The 27666-nt window shown below is 42.3% G+C and overlaps 1 protein-coding gene across 6 annotated transcripts; it reads right to left on the minus strand.

The window, feature by feature from the left end:
• Positions 1-3166: 3166 nt before the first annotated feature.
• Positions 3167-27624, minus strand: phka1a (phosphorylase kinase, alpha 1a (muscle)). Of its 6 annotated transcripts, XM_026352479.1 has the most exons (36): positions 27325-27624; positions 24488-24646; positions 24233-24280; positions 20061-20229; positions 19715-19797; positions 19461-19541; positions 18438-18536; positions 18130-18276; positions 17738-17791; positions 17087-17209; positions 16883-16978; positions 16597-16704; positions 16187-16265; positions 15884-16018; positions 15311-15420; positions 14464-14608; positions 12859-12937; positions 12590-12738; positions 11989-12150; positions 11747-11841; positions 11463-11608; positions 10604-10757; positions 10278-10436; positions 10056-10185; positions 9508-9609; positions 8451-8566; positions 8212-8247; positions 7888-7923; positions 7395-7430; positions 7173-7208; positions 6929-6958; positions 6465-6509; positions 5298-5459; positions 5126-5179; positions 4705-4905; positions 3167-4575 (listed from the first exon to the last, which is right to left on the minus strand). In XM_026352479.1, exons 1-36 carry the CDS (start codon positions 27400-27402, stop codon positions 4402-4404), a joined length of 3816 nt encoding a protein of 1271 aa, XP_026208264.1. In that variant the 5' UTR covers positions 27403-27624; the 3' UTR covers positions 3167-4401. The 6 variants fall into 6 exon arrangements, with proteins under 6 accessions (XP_026208264.1, XP_026208266.1, XP_026208265.1 ...); XM_026352481.1 differs by lacking the exon at positions 8212-8247; XM_026352480.1 differs by lacking the exon at positions 6929-6958.
• Positions 27625-27666: the final 42 nt, after the last annotated feature.

Here is a 27666-nt window from a genome sequence, read left to right on the forward strand (position 1 = left end):
AGGTGCATAAAGAAACAGGACTTTCCCAGATTGCTGTGCAATCAGTTATCCCTTTAATATTACATAAATGATGCTAATGAACGTTGCCTGATCTTAGCAAAGTAAAGTTAATGTGAGCCAAACCACAATTCTTTGTACCAAACTCATTACAGGCTGAAACCAGGAAAGCGTTTTCCTTGATGAATCAGCAACGATCTACTGTTAACTACTGATCAGAAAAAGCTTCTGTTGTTCTAGACGACACGGAGCAAAAATGTATTTTGTTGTGTAACTAGGATGACGTGTGGATGTAATCTGCAAAGCTCCACATTATGTAAACTAGTCCCCCGTCGACTTCGCAACTCCTCTATGTCGACGCAGCTTTAAAAATGTGTTTACTGTTCCTTGTTGTTGAACTTGGCCATTTCCTCCACATCACCATCCTCCAAACATTGTCTGAGCACGAGTCATCTGGCGCTCCCAACTTGCACACAGTGTTCTTCATACAGGCTGCGCTGGCCAACTCGCTGCCACACTGATCCACAGCGTGTGTGGATGATATTTAAGGAGTGTATGGCAGCAGGTAGGTCGTCACCATTCAGGCCTGCACTGTTAATATCTGGAGGCTGGTTTTTAAGATTGAAGCTCTGCTGCCATATCTTGTAAAATTGCTCATCTCTAAAAAAGTTAACCCTGAATAGGGCAAAGTCATAAACACACTTTAACAAACACCCTATTAGTGTATAAAATGTTGTTGTGTGTTTTTTTGTTTTTGAAGCAAAACCTTTTTTCACAAACTATTTTGTTTGTTGTTGTCTTAACAAGAATCATATTGTGTTGATGATGAATATAAACGTCCATTTACTCCATGAACTTTCCAGTGTGAGATCCGTCTTATTTTAAGGAAGCAGTTCTTACATTTTCCCTCTATTTTTAATATTTAGGTTTTTATTTCACTCACCCATGATGTCTATGTGCCTAAACCCAACTCTCTTTGTGAGTAAAGTCAACCGATCTGTGATGGTTCCACAACGGTAACTGAGCATGAGAACGACAGGTCCAACATGCGGCCGCCATCATTCCCACAGCGTCAAACGATGCCACTCCTGAAGAGGCCCAAGGACTGAAGCAGAGGGATACAGTATTTGAATGCAGGGAAAGCAGAGGGAGGTGGAAGGGCAGAGACACATCAAAGGTCTTTGCTGTGATGAAGACCGACTTTTAAGTTGCCTCTATCTGGGCCAGAAAGTGACATTTGATGGTCCTTCCAAACAGCATGGACCACAGTTAACAGCCGACTAGTATCTACCAACCCGGCCTCTGTACAATTACATTTCTGCACAACTACACAGCAATCACAAAGATGCTTTTTTTGGGTTTATACTTTCAACCAAACCACTTTTCTTTCTATTAGATACTGAACATATCAATACAATTTATCCAAACACCTACAACGTCTAGGTTGTCTGACTACAGCATTATTAAAATGCATATGGTTGGGTTTAAGCCCTTAAAGTCTAAGCACTTAAAGTTAGAGAAAGCGTAATGGAGTTTGCAGTTTAGTTGCATAGGAACACATTTTTCGGAGACAGGTTGGCTGAAAATCTGTGAAGTTGCCCTTTAAACTGGCACTATTCCCCGGTTAAAACGGCACCTACGGAGCGTCAGTGTCCAATCCTAACATTTAAGAGACATTTCCTTCATATTTTTAACTTTACTTTGAAGGATCGAGTGCTGAAGGCTGTTTTTTTCCCCAAAAGAATAAATAAGCTAGATAATACGTTTCAGCCACAGTCCCTGTCTGAAGCAAGATGTTATGTCAGTTCAAAGCACATCCACAGTGTTCGGCTGCTCTTTGTGCTGGAATGCCACATTTAATCATCTGCTTATTTTCTGTCTGTCACGGAGTTTGATCGGCACTTCAGTGAACTCTGGTTTAAACGAAAACACCACAGGAGACAAACAATAGTTTTTTTCCTCCGTTGCTTATGCTGAGATGATGAATATCTCCATGTGTGAGGATAGAAAGCGGACCTCTCCCAGATGATGTGAGACGTCTGGACTGTTGTCCCCAAATCAAGTCACAGTTATGAATAATGTGAGTCACTGTGACGACCTGAACATCAGTCAGTAAGGTCCACTGTAAGTGGTGATAAGCCAGGTGAGTGAAGATGAAGTCAGCAGCGTTTGAACTTCTCCTTCAAGAGTCACCTTTTCCAAATGATTACCATTGTTTGATGCAACCTGTGTCTCTGAGTACTGACAGCGACGGTCTAAACATGACATTACGGTTGCTTTGGGATTTTTTATTCACTGCTTTTATTGCTTTAACATTTAGTTTATCTGTCAAATGCCTGACACATGAAGTAAGGTCTAATTTTAACGTCTGATTACTTAATAAATATTTATGCCAAGTTATCAGCACAGGCTGGCTCTAAATCTGCGAGTACAAGATAAAAGATAGATTCCACAACAACACTCAGACACATTCAAGGCAACACAATACAAGCAAGCGCGCGTCTGCCCGGCTGTGCAGTGAAGGCATTCGTCCTATTGTTGTACGAACTCTTCCCAGGGCAGATAAGATGTTGACAGACTTCCAAACGGCCTTGACCCAAAGCCTTGAAGTTACACTGATGCTTGAACAGGTCTGTGAACGCGTAGCTCCGCCTGCAGGACGTCCCTGCCCATTTTAAACAGTGCGATAGTTCTGGAAAACCAAGCTACAGAGAGGAGGTGATAGAAAGTGGTATATATAACATGTATTTTCCTGTTTTATTACATTATTCATTTCAAAAACAACAACATCCAACAATAGCTTTGTTCATGTAGTAACACAAACTTCATGACTTCCTGCCTTTGACAACTTCATTATTAGGTAGAGAGCTGCCTCGCTCTTAGGATTTACTTGTAGCTCATGTGGAGTGTGACGCTCATGTTTTTCGAATATCACAAAATAACCTGTCTATCAGCTGGAACCTGTGCGTTTAACCAGGAGGCGTCACGCTTTTCTCACCAATTCCTCTGCTTCTTAGAATTACATATATTCTTGAACTAGCTTCCCTTCATTGTCATTTTTCCTCTTGTACCACTTGACAGTATCTAATTTAAAACACAGCTTCAAACAGAACGAAACATTACCTTAGTACATGCTCCAACTTATGAATACAATAAAAATCACTTGAGATGTTAAAAATGAGGTGATTTTAATTACTGGGCAATTTTCTACGTCATCGTTTGCATAGTTAAACATTAAACATTCCTGTAGTTTCACACACACACACACACACACACACACACACACACACATAATGTGACTGTTGACTGCAACAAGTGCAACAAGGTTAAGGCACATGAGAAATCTCCTAAACAGACTTCTCTTTAAGACAAATCTCTTTTAGCTTTTCTAACACATAGATTATCCAACTTTCTTTTCACATCACACAGTATGTAGGACTGGAGTTACAAGGATATAAGTCTGTGTAGGTGAACTACAATCAATCTTAGCATATGTGTGGTAATAAATTAGCAACATCAGTAACAATAATGTATCTAGATTTTGTTAAACCGCAACGACTGCATGCATGAAAACAAATGACTAAGAGTAAAGTTACAGGAAGAACGTGTGAGAACCGTGTGTACTGTATGCTGAGGGAAAGTTCATGTGACTGTCGGGTTCCCACTGTTTTAATGAATACATGCAGCTCCTATATGAGATCTACGAGCACATGAAATCTTTCTTAATGTCAAAAGACCAAAAGCAACAATGAATTCATCCACATGATGTTTGACGTTGTGTGTACACAAAGCTCGACTTACAGTAGATTAATCCTGTGGATTTGTGAGCTGTCTTTTCAGTATTTCAATTTTCAGAAGGAACCAGTGAGCTACAGTATTAAAAGATGAATACATTATTGGTTTCAGTTGTTTATACTCAGTAACTAACAATGAGATAAAGAATACCATGCACCTTATCCTTTAAGCTACACACTGAGAAGTTCAGGCTGGTGTAACTGCTGCTAGTTTGGGTGAAAGGAAAACTGTGATGGAGAGCAGGACGCTGAAACAGTGAGGGCAGTCCTTATTTCAAAGACGCAGGCGTAAGAAAATGTCTGGTATTTGTACAAAAGGTCTGATGTGAAAGTTGATGTTTGATCAGATGACTGTTTTTTAGTCGTACACGTGTCATACCAGCTCACACACAGTGACAGTGTATGTACCGTTACGTTTCTGTTCCAGGTAGCTAATGTGAAACCAAATTTGCCTATTTCCCAAAATGACTGATCCACTACTGTATACATGTACTCTCTCAAACAGATCCTGCTTATGTAGAATTACTTTAATGTAGAATTGTTGGACGGTTCAGCCTTAACATTGTCCACCAGTGGTTTCACACCTGCTCTGGTCCATTGTGGCGCACGCTCACTGTACAGCACACGAGCCGCTGGGCAGGAAGTCCTGCACATACACTGCCACAGCTTTGGTGAGGTAGGTCATGCTTCCAAAGCGGCCACTGGGGGCGCTGTCATACAGCAGCCTGCACACTCCTGTGGATGGGTCTCTCTCCAGGATGCGCTCCTCTGCTCCCAGGTCCACCTGGCAGAGAAGGACAGAGGGTTAAGAGGAGCTGAACAGGGGGACTTGAGTACATCAGTTTGAACTTAGCACACGTTCCTAAAAAAACCCCAAACTTTAAGACGCCGTGTGTGCTGAGGTGTTTCTGACCTGATCCTTGTAGAACATGTCGTTGGCGACGTGGACGATCTTCTCCACATGGATAATAGAGCCGATATTCTGGATATCCACGTCTGCCAGCATAGTGAGGACCAGGATGGCCTCCACCAGCAGCTGTCGGTACTCAGGCTGAGGGACGCGGTTCAGAACCGTCTCGACGTGGACCGAGAATTTGATCTCTCCCGGGGTCATCTGGAAGATTTTCAGTATAAACTAGTATTACAGCAGCTATACTATGAGTCTGTCACTTCACAAACATGTTTAATGTGGATTTGATATTGAAATCAGGTGTAGAAATGGAAGGAAGAAAAAAGACATAATCAGATTAGCAAAAAGAAACAAGCACAATAATTCACAACATACTTCTAGCTTCTACATAAGTGGGCAATAATCACGTGGATGGATCTCTTACCTCTCTGGTGGTTGAAGAAGGAAGAACAAAACCTTCAATGGACAGACCATGACACTGCAAGAAAGGTTTTTCCTCTGGTCATTATTTTTCATACCCCAGATCTGTGTTTATAAAAGTGTGTTTATCTACACTAACAAACTGAAAACATCTGACTGTGTATGTGTGGACTGACCTTCTGCAGGATCTTCCAGACCTTCTTGTAAAATCCGACGGGGACTCTGTTTAGCGCTCCGTCCAGACGTCTCCTCCGCAGCCACTGGCCGTGTCTGGTGTCCTTGGCAAAGGGAATAGAGTCTGGAATGTCCAGAGATTCAAAGGACGGCAGTCTGTATCTCTGAGCAAACAGGACGACAAAAACACATCTTAAAGTTCAGCTTTGTTTTTCAACAACAGCACCCTCTTCCTCTCCTGAGGCATAAAGCAATTTGACAGACAACTTTTCAAATCTGCTGCATAAGAAGTTCAATTTAATAAAACAAAAATAGAAAGAAACAAAATATAGAATAGAATATAAACTATAGAATAAAAAACTATGCATCAGATGTTTTTTGACTTAACTGCTTCTCTCCGTTTTCTCTCTGATAATGTAAACACAAAATGTGTTGCTGCAGAAGTTAATCTTTTTATATGTTCATGTAACATCCCACTAAATAATAATAATCTATGAGAATCTTTTAAAAAAGAATCTACAACGTGTCAAAGAAAAACAGCTGCGTCACAGAGAAGATGATGAAAGCAAAGCAGCACGAGAAGCAATGTTTCCATTTAGTGAGACGTTAAGAGCCAGATCAGGGAGAAAGGTTGTTATTCTTGTTGTTGCAGAAGATTTCTGTCTTCAACTGTCCAACTGGACACAAGGATGAACTGATGCGATTTTGATGACCTTACACCAGCTCCATTCTCATCAATGTGACACATCAGGAACCCCCAGAGGGAGGGTTCGTTACATCTGGCACAAACAATTGTGAGGTGGTGATTCTAGCTGAATACTGGGAGTGAGGCCGCAAAGCGTGTGCAGAGTAAGGCAGCATGTTCCACCATCGTGGGACCCCCGAGTTAAGAAGCTTTGCTTGAGGATCTTTGGCTGTGTGGTGTAGAGACCACCCGATGCCATTCATTTGCAGAGGGCAGTGGGTGAGAGGCAGTGTACACCTGGATGAGGTTAGTGTCGGAAGATGCTGTTGAGTTGGCCACTCTGTAGGCGAGTGCTATGAATGTAATGCAGGCAGCCACTGAAAGCCAGTGAATTTAAGCAGGAAGGAAGTCACTTGATAATTGTATGTAGTATTTACGCTAAATAATATATCAGAAATATCGAATCAATAAAACAAATCTTTACCCCAGCATCAATGTTTTCTATGTCCAGTGACTGAGATCTCCAACCCTGAGAAGCAGAAAAAGAATAGAAAAGAGGGGAAACAAGAAAAAAAAAAAAAGAAGAAGAAAAAGATGCACAAAATGAAAAAACAAAAAGTCTGGAGGCTAATAAAAGTGCGACGCATGAATTGAAACGGCAATGACAGCAACACAGCCCCAACGCCAGTGGATTCTGGCCTCTTGCACTGCTCAACTGAAAATCACAACATGCATGGATCAAAATTAAGATGGGAAATGATAGAAATGAGGTTAGAAAACAACATAACACAACAACAGTTGGTAGTTCAGCTGATTAATTCACTGCAAATTTGGCACTTTCCCTTTGGATTCAACCAGTATCAAAGGTAGGAGGGTTATAGATTTTAGTTTACGTTCACATGAATCATCTCAGACTGATTAGAATCGATTAGCACCCGTTGGCATCACCTTGTGGGGGGAAGAAAGTGAGTGGTCGAGCTGAAATAGAGAAAAAGAAAATCCACTCTGCATTACAGAGACTTTGATTTGTCTTCCTTCAAAACAAATCATACGATAATCAGATCTAATTGCTAACACTTCCACCGACACCATCATCACTCTGATCAGATCTGTCAAAAGCTGCGATCCGCTCAATACGACTACGTTACTTCATCGAAGTTCAGCATCTAATTCTTAATTTCATCATCATCACCTTAACTGAGTCAGTCATAGACACCCTGCGGTCCATCTGCAACAAAGAAAACACAATGAATTGCAAAAGCGAACGCTATTTCTTTAGAACTAATTAGCAAAGCTATATCCCTTTTCCTACAACAAAGCCAATAACTCATTAATACGATGCTCTCAACATCAATAAGATTATTAAAATCACTCCACAGCCAGGGGAATTGACTCCTCTTAACACCATCATCACCTCCATAACTGGATCTGTCAAAGACAATCTGGGTTCCTGGATCAAAACACAAACAAAACAAGCAGCGTTATGAAGTTGAGCTTCACTTGTTATTCTTGGTTTCAGAATGTCTTGTTCTGGAGCTTTCAGCTGTATCACAGGTCTTCATCACTACATTACGTGATGATGAAAGCGTTATATTATTCTGGGCCAGGAGTGATTAGTTGATATAGCTTTGTTAACTGTATGCCCAACGTGAAGGTCTAAATGATGATGGAGACCGTGTGATGCAGGTGGAAGCTCTGCAAAAAGGGCAACCCTTCTCTCTGCACTGACTTACAGAAGTAACCAATGATGTCATCATCAAAAATGTGTTGCTGCAACAGGAAACTATGACATTCACAGCTGTACAGCATGATCTGGATTTGCACTTCAGCACCATGTTTTATTATTAACTGGTGTCTTCATAAAACAAAGAGGAAGAATACTTAGAAACAATGCTGTGATAGTTAACCTTAAATGGGTCCGTCAAGGAGAACCTGTGCTCCGCCTGCAACATAAAAACCAAGTTATGAATAAATCACAGGAAGCGAGATGCTCTGTTGGGTTATTTAAAATTGCAATTGATTCATTTTTTAGGAGTAAAAATCTACTGTTCCCATTTAAATTGCCTCAAATTAATGGTTCTGTTGTTATAAATTGTCTCCACCATTCTTCTCCATTGCATCTCAGCACTTCATTTGTCCACCAAGTGATTATTCAGCAGTAGCATCATCATCATCATCATCATCCAGGTGAATTAGTACTTTATTTGATCAGCATTTTCACAAGTTATCACCTTACTCGGATCCGTCAAAGACAACCTGTGCTCCAGCTGCAAAAAGATAAAAAGTCAGTTTGCCAAAAAGCAAAAGATTTTCTCTTCTCTGTAAACCTCTGTCTCAGGCTCTTCTCTCATCACTAAAGGAGGAATATTCACCAGTTCATCTTAACCTGGTGATCAAGTTGGCATTGAATGACTCATTTAGTGCTTTAAAGAACATTTGTCTCCAAAAGTGAAATGGCACAAACTCCTACCATCTTTATATCACTCTTCAGTTTGCTGATGCCGGCTCTCTCGCTCTTGGTGGCACCGACATTGCCCAGGTGATGAATGGAGATGGCAGGACTGACGCCGGCATCCATCTCACGCACTGAGAAGAAGAAAAACAAACTAAATTAAATACACGCACAAGGTCACAAATGTATAGGCTGTATAGACCTTCACAGTGATAAAGAAAACAACATTTAAAAAAAATTACATTTAGCGTTTGTTGCATGAAAGGATAATATAGTATTTAAAATGTAAACTAGATCCTGGCAAAATCTGCTTCCTACGTGATGACATGTCAACCTGGTGATATCACTGTTTCTAGGTCCGAATTTCCATTTATTCTTCTCAGTTTCGTAAGCAACAGTGCTGTGCTCCCTGCGTTTCACCTAATCTGAATATTAAAAGCAAACATCAGTCATCATTTCACTGCTTTCCTTGTGATGAGAAAAAGAGGCAGCAAGTCAGATGTTTTAGTATCTTGTAAGTATGTGAACCTTTTAGAAATGTTATGGTTTTCTGGATGAATTTGTCATAGAATGTGAACTGATCTTCATCTGAGTCAAGAGTATTAACAAATATAATGAGCTTGAAAATACGTTTTCTTGCCACTGCACATTGATACATAAATGGAAGAAACTAGTTTCACTACTAAAGTCAAACAAGGTATAGACATAAGGAAGTGAGTAGGTGGTTCTTTATTCATTCTCCACCATGCCTCACTGAATAAGAACGTAGATGTATTAAGGAAAGTTCTAATTATATGTCCATGATATATGGGTACATGTCTGAGCCAGCTTACCTGACACAGAAGTCCAATAAGTGGCTATAGAGTCACACTGAAATAACTATAACTGCGGTACAGGATAATAATATCATGTTTGAAGCACACTGACAGCTGCTGGAGACAAATCGCCAATATACAGTATTACTATGAGTGATGATACAACCCCGACAGGATTCCCAAAAACTCACAAATTCACAGATAAAACAGAGAGACAACATTGAGTGTCATGCGTTCGATAAGTATGACTGCAGACTGACCACTGCGCTGCACTCCAAACTCCCTCCCACTGAGGATGTGATGAAGAAGGTTCTTCAGTTCAGACGGACTCAAACTCATCAGACTCTCTGTAGCCTCCTCTCCTACAGACAGAATTATACAAACAAAATGAATAAGGTCTGAATACGCTAAACAAACTGGTGCAGATGTTTCTCACAATTTCACAGGGGAAGGTTTTGGATTCAACTGTCTAATTATGTGAAAGCTAAGAAAACTCTTTGGCTCATACGCTACTTTGATACATCTTTGCAGCATTCTCTGTTCCTTTTATGAGATTAAAATACTGGATTTTAAATTATTTTGTAAGCTAAAGTTCAGGCGGCTCTTCTGTATTAAGAACAGCTTTTTTTGTTTGGTCACAACTTCATAGGAGTGTCTGACATAGTGCTGAGTAGGTACTGGCTGTTGTGAGTTTTGTGGTGAATTATTCCTTTAAATTTCTACTGTGATGGCTATAAATACAACAGTTTGTAAATTCAGATTCATCAACCAAGAGACAAAACTTTCACACATCCTCATTCTTCCTCACCAGAGCAGCTGAGTGACTGGGCCAGTTCAGTAGCCATGACCTGGATGATGAGACCGATACGAAGTCGGAACATCTCACTAAAAAGATTAGGCTGAGTCCTGATGCTCATAGCCAGGTACACCATGATCTCCTGAGCAAGACAGGAGAAGAAAGGAGGAGGACACGATGAAGGAGGAAGACACAATAACAAATTCCTGCGTAACAGTGGAGGATGCGACTCACCTGAGTGAGTATGGCCACACTGATGTTGTTGTCGCTGGCCTCATCAATGACAGCAGCCAGCTGGTCTGGAGGTATTGGAGCAGTGATGGTTTTCTCTCTGGGTTCAGGAGGGAGACCCACCGTCAGGTGCTTCTGGTGCGCCAGCAAATCAGAACAGGCCTGGAGAGAAACCACAACCACTTAGAAAAGAGCTTTGTAAAATATGATATATGTGAAAGTCTAGAGGAAAATAATGATACGATGCGTTGTTAGTAAAATCACCTTTTAGTCACTTTTATTATCAACATTGCGGCTCTATTCTTTCTATAAACTTGTGTCTGTCATACCGAGTCGAGCTCTTCCACCTTCTTCCTCAGCATGCCGGAGATCATCCTGATGAGGCCCCACTGTTTGAGTTCACCTGCCTTCTCATATAGGTCCGTCAGTAGAGACCTCACAGTGGAACCCGTCCCATGAAGATGAGTGTCCCAATCCATACCCCTGTCATTTACAAACACACTGATGAGTCTGATGAGGGACAAGCTAACACCGTCCCTTCTGATTACTTTCATTCATTAGTCCTATGAAATCCTTGTTTACTGTATTTGAATTATTATCTGAACTAGATTAAAAAATAGTTCTTACACACATGTAGGAAAATGTAGTTAGTGAAATATTTGTAATAACATGAGTATCTTATGTTACATATTCTTTGAGATTTAACCTGGAACAACCCCACCTTGTTGAAGTTTTATCTTTTGGAACATCTATCAATTTCTCTGTTGGGCTTAATATTGTTTTAATGTTTTGTTGTTTTTTTCAAATGATATGATATTTTTTACTATAATTTTCATTTTTGCTTTGAGCGGCATCTTAAAATAAAAAGCAGCAATATGAAGTTATTATTATTATGACTTACAGAAATTCACAGGAAGTAACTGTGACGAGCGTAAAAGACTAGAGACAGTGGATTTTCATGAGCCTGTTGTTTGTTGATTGTTTCAGATACTTTCTAGTGAGGTGTTGAGCAGATCAACTGAAAGGGAACACTCCCCTCACTCACTGTGAGCTCTCCAGGCAATTATCTGCTTTATTCACACTTGGGATCAATCAATTATTAATCAGACCGACCCACAGCACTGCCGGGTATTATCTCTATATTTGCTTCTGTTGATCACAATGCTGCTCTATAAAAGCAAATCTCACTTGTCTTTAAAGAGGATATAAAGGATGTCAGCCTGGTCCTGGAGACTCTGTGTGTCTTTCAGCAGTTGGACCAAAGCGCTGTAATCAATGGCTCCACTAGCATCTCTGGGGATGCCACTCTCTGATGAGACTGTGACCTCTCCACTCTAGTGAAGAGAGAGTTAAAGCAGGAAAACAGGATCTTTACAGGAATGATTTACAGTGTGTGGGGAAGAACATGGAGTATTCTGTGAATAAAACAAGCACAGAAGATGAGAAGAAGAGTAAATTAAAGCAAGATCAACCTGAGCTTCCTGTGGTGCAGAGGAGTCTGGGAGGTTTAGGTTGAGTGATGGCTGAGGGGTGCGAAACAGTTTGCTTGGCAGGTACATGTTGACATCTGGAAAAGAAAACAAAGAGCAGTCTGTTATCATCTCAAAGCACTTCACATACTGTTTCTCCCTCCACAAGAAGACACTGGCTTTAGGGATGCTTTATATGTCTTATTCTTTGTACGCGCTATGTCTCAGATGATGCATTCACTCACTGTGCACATTGAGATCCTGAGCCTTGTTCATCAGAGTCACCATGTCCTTGGTTTTGGTGGCCACAGCCTTGAACCGGCACAGTCCTTTAACTTGTCGCTTGGGCTTCTTGGGTGCTGCGTGGGCCAGGAGGTGATCCAGGTATTGAGCGAGGTCATCGGCTTCTGAAAAAGAGGACAATGGGACAGAAGTATAGACGGAAAAACATGGGAGAGAGAAGATGTAGATAAGAGAAAAAATAGGATTAAAGAAAAGTGGCTATTTTATTTAAAAAAAAAAAAAAAAAAAAATCTATCAGTATTTGTGTCTCTAATGATCAACAAAGAGGTTTCTACATCTGCCCCCCCGTATCGCAGTTCTGTTGTTTTTTGATCATTTAGAAAGAAGAAAGGAGCTCCCTGCTAGTTGAATTATTGCCATGTAGGAATTAATTTACACGGGGGGCTGAACTGAAACTGTGATGTAAAAAAAAAAAAATCACGCAGCCCAGTGAAAGATCGGTTTATTTAAATCCCCAAAGATAATTTTCCCATTCAGCATTAGTGATGTCTTAACAAATTTTTTCCATTCTCTGCCATCGCACATCGATGTGTTTTTTCTTACCATCATCATGACGTAACTCGTGCACATATCCATCACCCTCATCATCTACATCGTGTTGGCCAATGCCTCCAGGGCCCTTAACATCTAGGAAACTCAGGTGAGCGAAACAGGACGTGGTTAAGAACTCTGACAGTTTTCCTGTCTGGATCCTAGAGAGGATAAAAGAAAAAAATAAATCACATTAAGCATTTGAAAACTTTGTTTGACCAGTTTTTATATTAACCCTTTATGTTTGCTAAAACTTCCAAAATCACAAACTGCCAATTCACCTTGCTCCTCCATAGTATCCGTCCTGTAGCTTCCTCAAAGTAGCCAACACTGCAGGGTCCAGGTTTGTGTGGTCTTCAGCTAAAACACACACACACACAATGAATAATAATCAGACTCACAATACACAAAACTGTATTCAAGAACATTTTTGTTTCCCTAGACTACCACAAGGGGGCACAATCTAGTGTCATCTTGTGCCAGTCCTAAATCTGGATGAATGTAGAGGGTTGTGTCAGACGTAAGAGCATCCAGCGCAAAACATTTGCCAAACCAAACATGCAAATCATCAACACGACTTCCATACCGGATGGGCAGCGCCCTGGGTTAACAACGAGCACCACTTGTGCTGTTGACCTACAGGGTGCCAGTGGAAACTGGGTTACTGTTGGTTGAGGAAGAGGGGGGGAGGCATGTTTGTAGGCAGAGAGAGGAGAGGAAAGGCAAGAGTGCAGGACTGACAGTAGGGACTGAATGTTGAGACTGTTACATGGAAGGCTAGAGAACTGGTTGACATGATGCAGAGAAGGAAGGTGGACATACTGTGTCCAGAAGACCAAGTGGAAAGGTAGCATGGCTAGAAGCTTAGGATCAGGGTTCAAGGTGTTTCACCATGGTTTGGATAGGAAGAAAAATGGAGTAGAAGTTATTCTGAAAGGGGAGGTGGAGATGAAAAGAGTATCAGATTGGGTGATGACTCTGAAGCTGGAAATTGAAAGTGTGAAGTTTAATGCTGTTAGAGGTTATGCCACACAGGTTGGATGTGAGTTAGATAAGGCATGAGCAGCGGGTTAGGGTGATTAAAGTTAGGGATGGAAATGTATCGACAGGTGCCAGGAGGGTGATGGGAAGATGGAAGGAGTACCTGAGGACTGAGATTAAGGAAAATAAAAGTAAGTAGCAAAGATCAGTAAGAGTCACAGCAAGAAAGTATACATATGTGTGAATGAGAGGAAGCCAAGTGGAACAGTGAGGTTACAGGGAGCAGAGGTAAAGAAGATTTAAGTACTTCAACGGTAGAGTATAACTGAGAATGAAAGGAAAGGTGTTCAAGACGGTGAGACCAGCGATGCTGTACGGCTTAGAGACAGTGGCTCTGAAGAAAGGACAGGAGGCAGAGATGGAGGGAGCAGAGCTTAAGATGTTGAGGTTCTCTGTGGGAGCGACGAGGATGGATAGGATCAGGAATGAGTCCATCATGTCAGATGTTTTGGAGATAAAGTCAGAGAAGACCAGGTTGAGGCGGTTTGAACATGTTCAGAGAAGAGATTGTATCAGTATCAGTTAACGGACGCTGAGCTTGAAGCTGCTAGGCAGGAGGTCTAGAGCAGATTTATGGATATAGTGAGAGAGGACATGAAGTTAGCTGGTGTGAGAGAAGAGGATGCAGAGGAGAGGGTTAAATGGAGGCAGATGATTCGCTATGGTGACCCCTGAAAAAGAACAGCTGTATAGAAAGGAAGAAGAAGAGACTAAAATGGAAAAAAAAAAAAAAGAAATTCGAACAAAATGTCATCAATGAAATGTTCTGTTTTATATAGCAGATCATCATGTGTGCGAGTATCAGACGACATGCCCCAGTTACAAAACCTTAACTCCACACTCACTCAGCATGGTCTGTGAAATGGGAAAAGTGACAGTGGGTCGTCCAGTCATTCGCCATCTGGATGAGAGGTAGGCAATTTCTGTCCTCAGCATCTCCACGATCATTTTGTTGTCCAACGCCAAGTAGAACTGCTGATGATCGATGAACTGCAGTGTTGCACAGGTGAGACAGACAAACAATGGCAGGCAGCCTTTGTTATGCACATGCACTTTTGTAAAAAGAAGATTACAAATCTAATTACATGTTTACATGTCTGTCTTACATCAGAGCTCTCTGAGAGAGATCTCCCTTGGGAAATCAGGTTTCTCTAATCCCCTACCCTGATTACAGGGTAATAGCTTTCTTGAGAAAGCCGACTGTAACCTGGTTACATGTCTGACAGTCTGTGTTCAGTGTGTGTTTATGTGTGTTTGGGGAGCACAGCAGCCAATTAGCAGCCAAGTGTGACTGAGCTGTGAATGACCAGAAACAACCAATTACTTATCCCTGATGTTCCTGTAAACTACTTCTCCTTTGTTTATGTTAAAGTTTATTACATTTAACTTGACCATTGAAGTTTAATTTTATTTTCTCTAAAGACGCGGTTTAGTTGTGTTATTCATAACATTTCAGTGTGTAGAACAACCTACATGAACACTCCCTAGAAGTAGATTTAGAGACTTCTTGATGTGATGATAGCAACTTAAAAATATTTTTATCTTATGATGAACTAATAACTCAACTAACTAACTAAATAACTAATAACTTTCTCAGTTTGAGAAAAAAAAATCACTGGACAAACAGGTGAGTTCTTAAAGAAACTGAAGATTTTCTTTGAATTATAGTCGTTGATATGATTTTCTATTAACCTGAGGTGTGAATGAGAAGATGGTGTTCCTGATGATGTATAACTTGGAGGTCCCCAGCACTCCGATTCTCCTGTAAGGTCGTCCTGTCAGACCCAGCCTTGTGTTACGGCCTAAGACAGAGAAAAAAAAACACAAAAAGCTCAACAAGCAGTTGTGGGATTTTTTGACCAGACAAAGTTGAGAAACAATTTTACTTTTACTAAAAGTAAAATTGTGCATTTACATCTGAATGAACTGCAAAAAGATAAATGTTCGATCACTAAAAAAATCAAAAGTACTCAGCTAGGACATAAAGTAAAAATCATTTCATGTAGATGTCATACAATTAGTTCCACCAGCTACATCAAACCGCAAACATCTTGCAATCACTTCTGCTTCCTAAACAAACCGATTTATATCTATGAATGATTTGGTGGTCTTTTTTTTTTTTTTTTTTGAGCAGTGTATATTTTTATTTTTTATTTAAGATTAGACTCCCACTCTTCTGTGGGTTACTGATATTTTTACTTTGTGATTTAAACAGATAACTTCCCCAACAGCAGCAGTAACAAATTTCTCTGTGTAAAGTTCTACCTAGTCTAGCGTAAATGTGGCTGAGGACTCTGGAGGGTTGGACGTGGATGGGGTGGATGTCGGCCACAGTCTCCACATCGATACCGTTCTTCAACAGCAGCTCTTTAATCTCCTCACTCTCTGCGAGAATTGACACTACAAGAAGACACGAGGTGTAATATCCATTAAAAACTCTATACATGTCAATAAATACCATCATAGGATAGGAAAATGATTAGACATCAGACCACTGGGATCAGCTGCTAAAAGACACATTTTACTAGAGGTTTTGTCACTAATGCTTTCTGAGAACTGAGAACTGACCCTGTACAACCACATCAGGCTTAGGGATGGTGGAGAAACGCCGGTTGAGTGGATCAATCTCTCCTGGGGCGAGAAAACCCTGAATAACGAGACAGTTTAAAGAGTTTGCTAGAATTTGATTTGCTGCACATAAAATAAAAATAAAATAAATAGAAAACTGAGACAACAAGTCATTTTACATGAACATTTTGAGGCATCACCTATATAAAAAACAGAGTCTAGGCATTTTAAAAAGGAATTGGAAGAATTCTTCAATTCAGGATTAATGACATGAAATGTTTTATGAATTGAACTTAAATAACTTTTCATTTACATCAATAGGTGATCATACAGAGACAGTATATATTGTTTGTATTCCAAAAATATTTACAATATTACTATAGCATAAAGTAGTTTAAATGGGGACTCACCTCGCTTAAAAGGTTTCCCAGGACGTAGAGAGACTGTCCCCACTTCAGAGGACATTTGCCCATAGCAATCCTCTGAACGGTGTGGGGGTTCATATACTCCTCCTCCACCTGTGTGAATGTACAGAGAATAAAACCATGTTAGACACATTGTACAGTAAGAGCAATTCATAAATAACCAGGAAAAAAACCCCACTACAAGACATACATTGATGAATTTTTTTTTTTTTTTTTTTTTATTTAATAACTAGTTGTCAGTGGTTTCCACAACTTTAAGCAACAGCACAACCTTATCTGGGGGGACACTGTAGAGCTCTGGCACCAGTCTTATCCCATCTTTCTGTTTAATCAGGATGGCCTCCAGAGCCTCCTGATACTCCTGCACCTGCATGAATGAACAGCATTGGTCTGGTTAACGCCCACGGATGATGATGGTTTGGATACATGCTGTTAAAGACCAATGCTTCAAAACATACATACAGGTGCATATTACCTGTTCAGGGCTGTTGATAAAAATACCATCCAATATGAGGTAGGTCCAGAACAGTGGCCACTCGCACTCAATGTTCTCAAACAGCTTCAGCTCTGCAGACTCGTAATACAGGCGGTTTGGGTCCTGGAGAAGCAAAGAGACAGAGGCAGAGATGCTGGACAACAGTAGTATATAGTGTAATACTAGTAATGCAATACATAATCGAGCACAGAAAAAGATGTAAGATCTGTGTAGATCAAATGTTATCTACAAATCAACATAGCAGAGACTGACAGGGGGTCAGTTTCTTTCTCAAGGAGATTTTAGCTGTTTGCATGCATTGCCATTAGCTATTCTGCCCTCTAAAGAAGAAACATACTTTCTATCCAGAGAGGTAAAAGTGCAGATCTCTTCTACACTCCGTTACCCTAATGTGAAGATTTTATGTTACAGTTACACCCTCTCAAAGTACAGAATTTCCTATATACTCCTTGTGCTGCTCTTTATAATGAAACGTAAAGCAGAAAAACATGGAACGACATTTTTGTCCTCTTCTTCTGTTCTATTCAGAACAGCTTTATTTATCCCTGTAAGGGCAGCTGATTACAGCAGCCAGTCACACAAACACATGATCAAACTCGTACAGAGCATCTGTATTTAATAGCCGTTTACCTCTTTAGGTGTTCTGTGCCCGTCTCTGAGAAACCTGCAGCAGCCGTATCGACCCTGACAAGATAGAAATCGGAAAATCAGTAGCTTGATGACAGTCAGTCGAACAAGAGACAACTTTATTATCAAATCATATACACATTTGCTGGTTGAAGCTCCTCAAGGATCAGGGCTTTATAAACTAACATTGGGTTTGTATATAAGGTGGAGCTCTGTGAGCTGCATTCAGGAAGAAAGTGCTGCAAAGTGAGGACTGTACCAAACCATGAATTTGGAGAATCTTTAAACTCCTCCTAAAACATAAGGCAGATATCCTTTTTCCAAACATTGACCATATCGCTATTGACTAAGGTCAAGCTATTGAATCATTCCTAGTTCAATTATTGTCTCTGCACCTGCAGTTTAGAGATGATCTCCTCCTTGGTCATGTTGACTATGCTGATGTCCTCGACAGCGAAAGCAGGGTACGAGATGATGGCCAGGACTCCAGCTTCCACCTCTTTAGAGATGGATGCTCTGGGTAACATGGACGTCAGAATTGACTGATGATGGAGAAAGAAGAAGGGGAGTGAAAGGAATAAATAAATGAATGAGGATCATGGGGAATGGTACTTTGCATTGAGTTACTTAATTTTCCTATTTCACAATGACATCAGGTAGTATAGAGCATGTTGTGGGATGGTGTCTACACATCTGTGTGTACCTGGCAGTGCTGTATGTCATCAGCCAAGGCATGGACCACAGACCCAGGTCCTCCTTTTGCTCCAAACAAGTTGAGGTCGTCCAACGCCTCCAGAGCTGCCTGGAGAACAAGTACCAGTCATGTGAGCATCATGAAAAACAAGAGTATCCTAACATGCTAATATCAAGTAACATCAATTGGCTAACCAACAATTTGGTTAATATTTCATTGGATATATTACAGTTGAGCAATAAATTTGACTAACACCAACAGTAAAGATAATAGCAAGAAGCTAACAGCAGATTTTAAACAGTAAATGCGGCATAAAACAAAACAGCACATCTTTCTGTTTTGCTTTAATAAATCTGAATAACTATTTGTAATTAATAGAGGAGGCAACGTCCTGCAGTGGTGCCTGTTTCCAAAGTCTTAAATTAAACTGCACATGTGCACTGCGTACTGTGCATACGGTGTTATTTCTGACTGAGATGCAGTTCTCGGAAAACCACAGAGAACCTGATACCCTGTCTGCTGCCAGCCAAGGACAGTACTGGGTCAGGCACTGAGAGTACTGCATTATGTAAAACTATCATAACCACAATGTTTGTCAGTGATTTGTTCCAGTTTCCTCATACCCGAAGCATGTGAATTTTTAAACACTGAGACTAAGCTTTGCCACAAACCTTAAAAAACATGTCCCTGTTTAGCTAAAAACTCAACTAACAAACAGCAGGAAATTAAGGTTTAAACTTATTCATATATCAGGAACGACCTATGCCTCTGAACTTTCACATTCAGCATCAAAACCAAGTGCTCTCATCTGATCCTGGGTCAGTTTGGAGAGCCTGGGCCATATAAAGGTCAGTGTAAATGCCGTCCGGGTGACCAGACACCTTCTATCGTGGCAAAAATTTTACTGGGGCACCTGTTTAGCCTCAATGGTGAGAAGCTCTGCTCTCATTCAGCCATCAAGGTGTTTCGTCTCCTCCTCAAAACAGTTTTTACTAGCCACTGTATTTACATTATGTCTGTATGTGTATTAACCTTGGCCATGCCTATGGAGCTGGCATTAATCTCAGTGATGCCCTGGTTGGTTTTGTCTCCTCTTTCCCACATCCCATAATCCTGTGAGGAACCAGAAAAGCAGAAAACAGCATCAGTGTAACATGAATGCTACTCAGAGTCTTAGGATTAGACTCACACTAAAAGGATGACTACTGTAATTTTCTGTGTATCTACTTTCCCCTGTGTCCTAGTGCAGCTAAAAATGTGTTTGGGGTGGCTGAATGAGCACTTACTGCCACTTTGTAAGCTGCCTCGATGTAAAACATCAGATTCTGAACTACATCCACTTCATCTTGGGTGTAGACAATATGAAGGCCTGGGACAGACATGAATATACAGGCATTATGAGTTCACATAGACACAGAAGTAGATGCTGACAATGTTTTACAAAACATATTCAAAATATTTGCCAAAAAATATGCACTAATGATGTACTGCGACAGTCCTTGTCATTCTGCTTCATGGAGAAAAAGACAATTTTATTATGTCTACCATGTAATCTTGACCAAGATACAAAAAATTTCAAGACACAAACTAAAATCACACAGTTAGACTAAAATAATCTTCCCGCTTATTTACCAGATGCAGTCATCTGAGCGAGGAAGAGCAGGAAGAGTGAGGTGGCGTCGACTTGTAGATGACCCCACTGGTCGTCTCCAACGACCGTAGCACAGGTCCGGGTATTGTACTTAGCATGGAGCGAGTCTGAGGTACTTCTGCTGTATTTAAACTTCTCTACCTTATCCAGCTGGAGAGCAGAGGGGGGGGGTGGAAAGATAATAGATGAAATGAATAAACCTAACAGGACATTTGAATAATTAAATCAGGGACAAATCAAAATAAAAAAACACACAGTACATTTAGTGGCAAAAAAGGTAAAAAAGAAACAGAGAAACAGACGACACACCTAACGTAAGATATAAAGTCAGGTGTATGGTTTACAAAGATATATCCTTACATGTAATATCTAAGATTGCATTACACTTCCCAAGGTTTTAATACTATATTGTATCTGTATCTATACCATGGTATAGAAAGAATCTGGCAATTGGGACATGGAATGTCACCTCACTGGGTGGAAAGGAGCCTGAACTTGTGCTGGAGGTTGAGCGGTACCGGCTAGAGATAGTCGGGCTCACTTCCACACATAGTCTGGGCTCTGGAACACAACTCCTTGAGAGAGGTTGGACTCTCTTCTACTCTGGAGTTGCCCATGGTGAGAGGCGGCGGGCAGGGGTGGGCTTGCTTATAGCCCCCCAGCTCAGCTGCCATGTGTTGGAGTTTTCCCCGGTGGACGAGAGAGTTGTTTCCCTGCGCCTTCGGGTAGGGGATAGGTCTCTCACCGTTGTTTGTGCCTACGGGCCAAATAGCGGTGTAGAGTACCCAGCTTTCATAGGGTCTCTGGAAGGGGTACTGGAAGGTGCTCCGACTGGGGACTCTGTCGTCCTACTGGGGGATTTCAACGCCCACGTGGGCAATGACAGTGATACCTGGAGGGGCGTTATTGGGAGGAACGGCCTCCCTGATCTGAACCCGAGTGGTGTTTTGTTATTGGACTTCTGTGCTAGTCACAGTTTGTCCATAACGAACACCATGTTCAAGCATAAGGGTGTCCATCAGTGCACGTGGCACCAGGACACCCTAGGTCGGAGGTCTATGATCGACTTTGTGGTTGTGTCATCTGACCTCCGACCATATGTCTTGGACACTCGGGTGAAGAGAGGGGCTGAGCTGTCAACTGATCACCACCTGGTGGTAAGTTGGATCCGATGGCGGAGGAGGGAGCTGGATAGACCTGGCAGACCCAAACGTATTGTGAGGGTCTGTTGGGAATGTCTGGTGGAACCCTCTGTCAGAGAGGTCTTCAACTCCCACCTCCGGGAGAGCTATAATCAGGTTCCGAGGGAGCCTGGAGACATTGAGTCCGAGTGGACTATGTTTTCCACCTCCATTGTCAATGCGGTTGTTCGGAGCTGTGGCCGTAGGGTCTCTGGTGCCTGTCGTGGCGGCAATCCCCGAACCCGGTGGTGGACACCGGAAGTAAGGGAAGCCGTCAAGCTGAAGAAGGAGTCTTATCAGGCCTGGTTGGCCTGTGGGACTCCTGATGCAGCTGATGGGTATCGGCAGGCCAAACGTGCCGCAGCCCGCGCGGTCGCAGAGGCAAAAACTCGGACCTGGGAAAAGTTCGGCGAGGCCATGGAGGAGGACTATCGGTCTGCCTCAAGGAAATTCTGGCAAACCGTCCGGCGCCTCAGAAGGGGAAAGCAGTTTCCTGCCAATACTGTTTACAGTGGAGGTGGGGAGTTGCTGACTTCGACTGGGGACGTTGTAGGACGGTGGAAGGAATACTTTGAGGATCTCCTCAACCCCGTCGTCACGCCTTCTGTTGAGGAAGCAGAGGCTGGGGACTCGGAGGTTGATTCATCCATTTCCCTGGTCGAAGTCACCGAGGTAGTCAGTAAGCTCCTCGGTGGCAAGGCACCAGGGGTGGATGAAATTCGCCCCGAGTACCTTAAGTCTCTGGATGTTGTAGGGCTGTCTTGGTTGACACGCCTTTGCAGCATCGCGTGGAGATCGGGGACAGTACCTCTAGACTGGCAGACCGGGGTGGTGGTTCCTCTTTTTAAAAAGGGGGACCGGAGGGTGTGTTCCAACTATAGGGGGATCACACTCCTCAGCCTCCCTGGGAAAGTCTATTCCAGAGTGCTGGAGAGGAGAGTTAGGCCGCTAGTCGAACCTCGGATCCAGGAGGAACAATGCGGTTTTCGTCCTGGCCGTGGAACACTGGACCAGCTCCATACTCTTGCTAGGGTGCTCGAGGGTTCATGGGAGTTCGCCCATCCAGTCTACATGTGTTTTGTAGACTTGGAGAAGGCGTTTGACCGTGTCCCTCGTGGCATCCTGTGGGGGGTACTCCGGGAATACGGGATTCGGGACCCTTTGTTAAGGGCCATTCGGTCCTTGTATGACCGGAGTAGGAGCTTGGTTCGCATTGCCGGTAGTAAGTCAGACTTGTTCCCGGTGCATGTTGGACTCCGACAGGGCTGCCCTTTGTCACCGATCCTGTTCATTACCTTTATGGACAGGATTTCTAGGCGCAGCCAGGGGTCGGAGGGAATCCGGTTTGGGAATCACAGGATTTCATCTCTGCTTTTTGCAGATGATGTTGTCCTGTTGGCCTCATCAGACCGGGACCTCCAGCAGGCACTGGGGCGGTTTGCAGCCGAGTGTGAAGGGGCTGGGATGAGAATCAGCACCTCCAAGTCCGAGGCCATGGTTCTCAACCGGAAAAAGGTGGCTTGCACCCTCCAGGTTGGGGGGGAGATCCTCCCTCAAGTGGAGGAGTTTAAGTATCTTGGGGTCTTGTTCACGAGTGAGGGAAATAGGGAGCGTGAGATTGACAGACGGATTGGTGCATCGGCAGCAGTAATGCGGTCGGTGTACCGGTCCGTCGTGGTGAAAAAGGAGCTGAGCCGAAAGGCAAAGCTCTCGATTTACCGGTCAGTCTACGTTCCCACCCTCACCTATGGTCATGAGCTTTGGGTCATGACCGAAAGGACAAGGTCGCGGATACAAGCGGCCGAAATGAGTTTCCTCCGTAGAGTGGCTGGGCGCACCCTTAGTGACAGGGTGAGGAGCTCAGTCACCCGGGAGGAGCTCGGAGTAGAGCCGCTGCTCCTCTGCATCGAGAGGGGCCAGTTGAGGTGGCTTGGGCATCTGTTTCGGATGCCCCCGGGACGCCTCGTAGGGGAGGTTTTCTGGTCCTGTCCCACCGGGAGGAGGCCCCGGGGAAGACCCAGGACACGTTGGAGGGACTATGTCTCTCGGCTGGCCTGGGAACGCCTCGGTGTCCCCCCGGAAGAGCTGGAGGAGGTGTCTAGGGAGAGGGAAGTCTGGGCATCTCTGCTTAAGCTGCTCCCCCCGCGACCCGGCCCCGGATAAGCGGATGAGAATGGATGGATGGATCTATACCATGGTAGGGGTGTAATACTTCAAACCAATGATATAAAAAAACCTAAGAAATAACTAATTACAGTATTGTGGTACATCAATGTGATGATGTACCTTTTCAAACAGGCTCTCATTGGCTACAGGTCATTGTACTGTACAGCAACATAAATAGGAACTGCTTTATTTAATATTTGCTTAAATACAGAAGAAGAATATTGTGAAAGGGGTGATGAATATTACCTGACACGACTCTACACTTCCCCCTTTCAAGTCTTTCAACTGAGTGTTTTGGTTTTATCACAGCAATTTAAACTCTTTTCTCCATCTGCACTTGGTGGAGATTTGATTTTATTAGCTTACAATACACTACCCGCTCAGCACAAAACATCAGACAAAGTTACTGTAGCTGGTGAACACAGTGTAGCATTTATCAACTTATTTATTTATTTATTTATTTATTTCCCTCAGCTCATAGAACTTGTAGAAACCAAACATGGAGCTAAAAGAAGTCTGAATACCAGACTGGTAAAAACACACATGATGCCACCTGAATGCTAATGCTGCTCTGTGTCTGCACAATAACAGTAAGTATCCACTCACTGCTAACACATTCGGTATAGCAACTTTTGCATGCTCTGTAGTGACTCAACATGCATGCATACAGACTTTAGGCACAGTTTGAGACAGAAAAGCTTGATAGAGAGAAATTTAAAGGCCTGAAAATTGCTGTTTGTTAACTTTACATGCACAAAGTGAAACTGTCTGATTGAGAATAAAAAAGTAACTTCAACATGACGTACCTGCCTCATTATGCATTGTAGGATACCTCTCATTAGCTTTACCACACTCTAGTGACAAAAAGACAAAACAAAGGTTAAATGTGAACAATTTCAACATGTTTCTAACTACTAAAAGACTGCCCTTTATCAGCAGAGAGAGAGAAAAGAGCTACACATTCTGCACCGACAGGAACTGATGTATTAATTTCAGTTTGTTTTTTGATGAAGAGAGACAACGTGATACTTGAAGAAATAACAATATAAATTGCTACACACCTGTTCCAGCTCATAGGCCTTGGCCTTGTCTTCGTCCCTGTCAGCATTCTTCCTGTAGGCAAGACTGAGGGCCCAAACTGACAGGATGCTGTAAACATTGTCTCTGACCCAGGCATCTGGCTGATCTGGGCTGCCGGGCAGAAGACCTGTTACTGGATCCTGCAAGACACACAGGTCAAAGGTCAAGGGACAGCCATTAACACAAACTAATGACGCACACTGGTCAGTACAGTGTTGATACTCATCTTAACAGTGAGATGAAACCCATGTGAGATCTGAAACTGAGGAATAAGTGAAATAACATCCTGATTCTGACATTATAAACGTTCATTTTATTAAAGCTAAGTGAGAGACCAGCTGCAAGTTGTTTCAACATCAAGTTTCATCACGGACAAAAAGAAAAGTCACACAAAAAGCCTTTGGGGTAGGTTGCACAAATACACAGACAGACTTGACTTTCTTTGTACAGCATTTGTTTCTGTGTGTTGAAGTATAACCAGGGAAATGTATGTGTCATGTGTTGATCTAGTTTATGAGCGGAGCACACTGATGAAAGGCTGCACAAAGCAGATCTCTGCCCAAGAAAAATACTGACCTGTATGTGCCAAATCATAGACCGATCTATTACTAATGCATTTAGCATTCTTAGTCAGATGTACTGTCAATGATTCTCAGCTTGCAGAAACTGCTCTGTCTGATTTTTAGAGCAGTGACCCCTCTGAGCAGTGAGCTGTATACAACTGCAGGCTGGCTGGCAGCCAAACGGGACACAATCAAAAGTGATTTCACACCAAATTTGTTCAAATTCATACTGTACTATCTGAGCTTAGTCTTGTTGTTCCTCCAATAGTTCAACATAACTAGACCTTTCAACCCTCTACTGCTCATTACCTCAAGCATGATGCTTCTCAGCAGCAGGGACAGGGAGGCAGCCAAATGCAAAGATAGTGATGTCAGTTGTCACTTTAGCATTAATGTTAGGTTTAGATGAAATTTGTGCATGTCCAGTCAAGATAAATACACAAATATCCTCAAATCTAATATTCTACACTGTTAAAAAACAATCTTACTGAAAATACCCATTAAACATACAGAGTGATGGTGAAAAATGTAACAGCAACACATGGCTTCAACTTTTAAGCAAGGTGTCAGCTAACATAGACTATGATCAAGAGTTGTTGATTAGCATGTGGCTGGAATGAGTTACAGAGTAATCACAAAGAGTTCAGCTTTGTGTTTAGCTTAGTTTTAGACAGACTGTCTATAAATGGAGGCAATTTGGTGCTGTGGCTACTCTCCATAGAAATGGGTGCTGAGCCAAGATCACTCCAGAAACACAACGCAAAATGCTCAATGAGGTAAACAGGAACCACAGAATAACAGCTAAACACTGAAGGATTCACTGGAGCTGGTTAATACCAACCTGAATCAACCATAAACAAAACACTGATCAGACATGGAATCCACGGCAGGGCACCACAGAGGAAGCCACTGCTCTCTAAACAAATCACTGCGGCACAAATAAAGTTTTATGAAGATCAGGTTCAGATGAACCACAGGTAGAACTGTTTGGGAAGAACACACAAAACTATGTACGGCAATAAAGGCAAACCTTGTGTGTACATGACTTGCAACTTGACATCATGTTGAGGGAAATGAATCCCCAAATTAATCAAGGTCTCCTACAGAATAGTGTCAGAGTGGCTGAAGCTCTGCAGGAGCTGGATGATGCAGTAGGACAATGACTCTAAACATCAGGTTTAATCTACTACGTAGTGACTTCAAAGATTGTCCCAGTCAGGTTGAGCCAGTGATCTGATAACACCGACATCCATCATCTTGGATGATGTGCAGATCTAATCCACAGTCATGAAAACACTGTTTCCTTTACTTTTTCCACCATCACTCTGAACCAGCGTGTATCAGCTTAAATATGCTGTGTCAGTTGATATTTGTGACTTTGGTGTGGATCAGATTACATTCATGACCAATTTATGCAGAAAAAGAGGAAACTGCAAACAGTGCCATAGATTACTCTTGCAACTGTACCTGTGAGGGACGAGGGACGAATTAAGGTTTATCTTTTCCTGTCACATTACATTACAAAAGTATGTCCATAATGCCAAACAGATGCTGATGCAGTTTTCCATGATTGAGTCTAGGTCTATTATTGCAGATAAAGTGAATCAGTAATGCTGATTCATATAACATCCATATAACAATATTAAGACAGCAGCAAGCTTTAACTTTTGTGGCAACAGTTTGGAGAAGGTCCTTCCCCCACTTCCTCATGTGGAAGAACTTTACAGGTTTGCACATGATCCAAGATGTTTGGGACTGCAAGCCAGGTTTAACACCCAGCACCAGGGGGGGACCTCCTGTGGGAGAAAATACCTGCAGCCAGGTTCTGACATCTTGTAGTAAAACTCCACCTTTACTCCACCTTTACTTATAACAGCAGATCTCTGCCCATAAACAAACATATTATATAGTGTTGGGGCTTTTTTGGAAGTGTAAACATACCTAATAGAGCACAAGCATTACTTCATAGTTTCTTCACCTTCAGTGACAACTCACACTCACACACACACCACAATGAGTGCGGATCATATGTGTGTGTGTGTGTGTGTGTGGCGTGTGTTTCAGAGAGTTGCTGCCTTGCGAAACATTGACAGCAACTTCACCTCCTGCATGAAAACATTAGCATGTTGTCTGTCACCGGACTCGCTAACCTGTGCGCTGTAAGGTAGCAGCGGCTGTTTTTTCGTCCACAGTGTACTTTTGTTTAACTGTTAAGCGTAATAGTTTGATGTGAAGGGAGACAGTTAAACACTTACTTGGTGTTTCAGGATAGTTTGTTGAACTATCCGGGCATAGTTGTCCAGTTTAACGCCCGAGTTGCTCCTACTTCTCATGGTGACAAGTCAACGGTTCCGCTCTTTCTCAGTGGGTTTTTAAGTAGTAAACAGCACAAACTCGACAAATCATCGAGTCATTTCTTCGCAGGGAAGGTTTTAAGGAGACCAGAAACTCTGCCGGCCGCCTAGCACTCCTAAAAACACCTCATCATCGGCAGCAGCCGAGGGTCCATCAAGCGCTGTAACCTGAAGCTGCGGTAAGTTGCTCACAGGAAGCAGACATGACGCCGGAAGTTTGGAGACGCCTTCAAATTAAAAGCA

This window comes from Anabas testudineus, chromosome 18 (assembly GCF_900324465.2).
Source record: "Anabas testudineus chromosome 18, fAnaTes1.2, whole genome shotgun sequence".
NCBI classification, from domain to species: domain Eukaryota; kingdom Metazoa; phylum Chordata; class Actinopteri; order Anabantiformes; family Anabantidae; genus Anabas; species Anabas testudineus.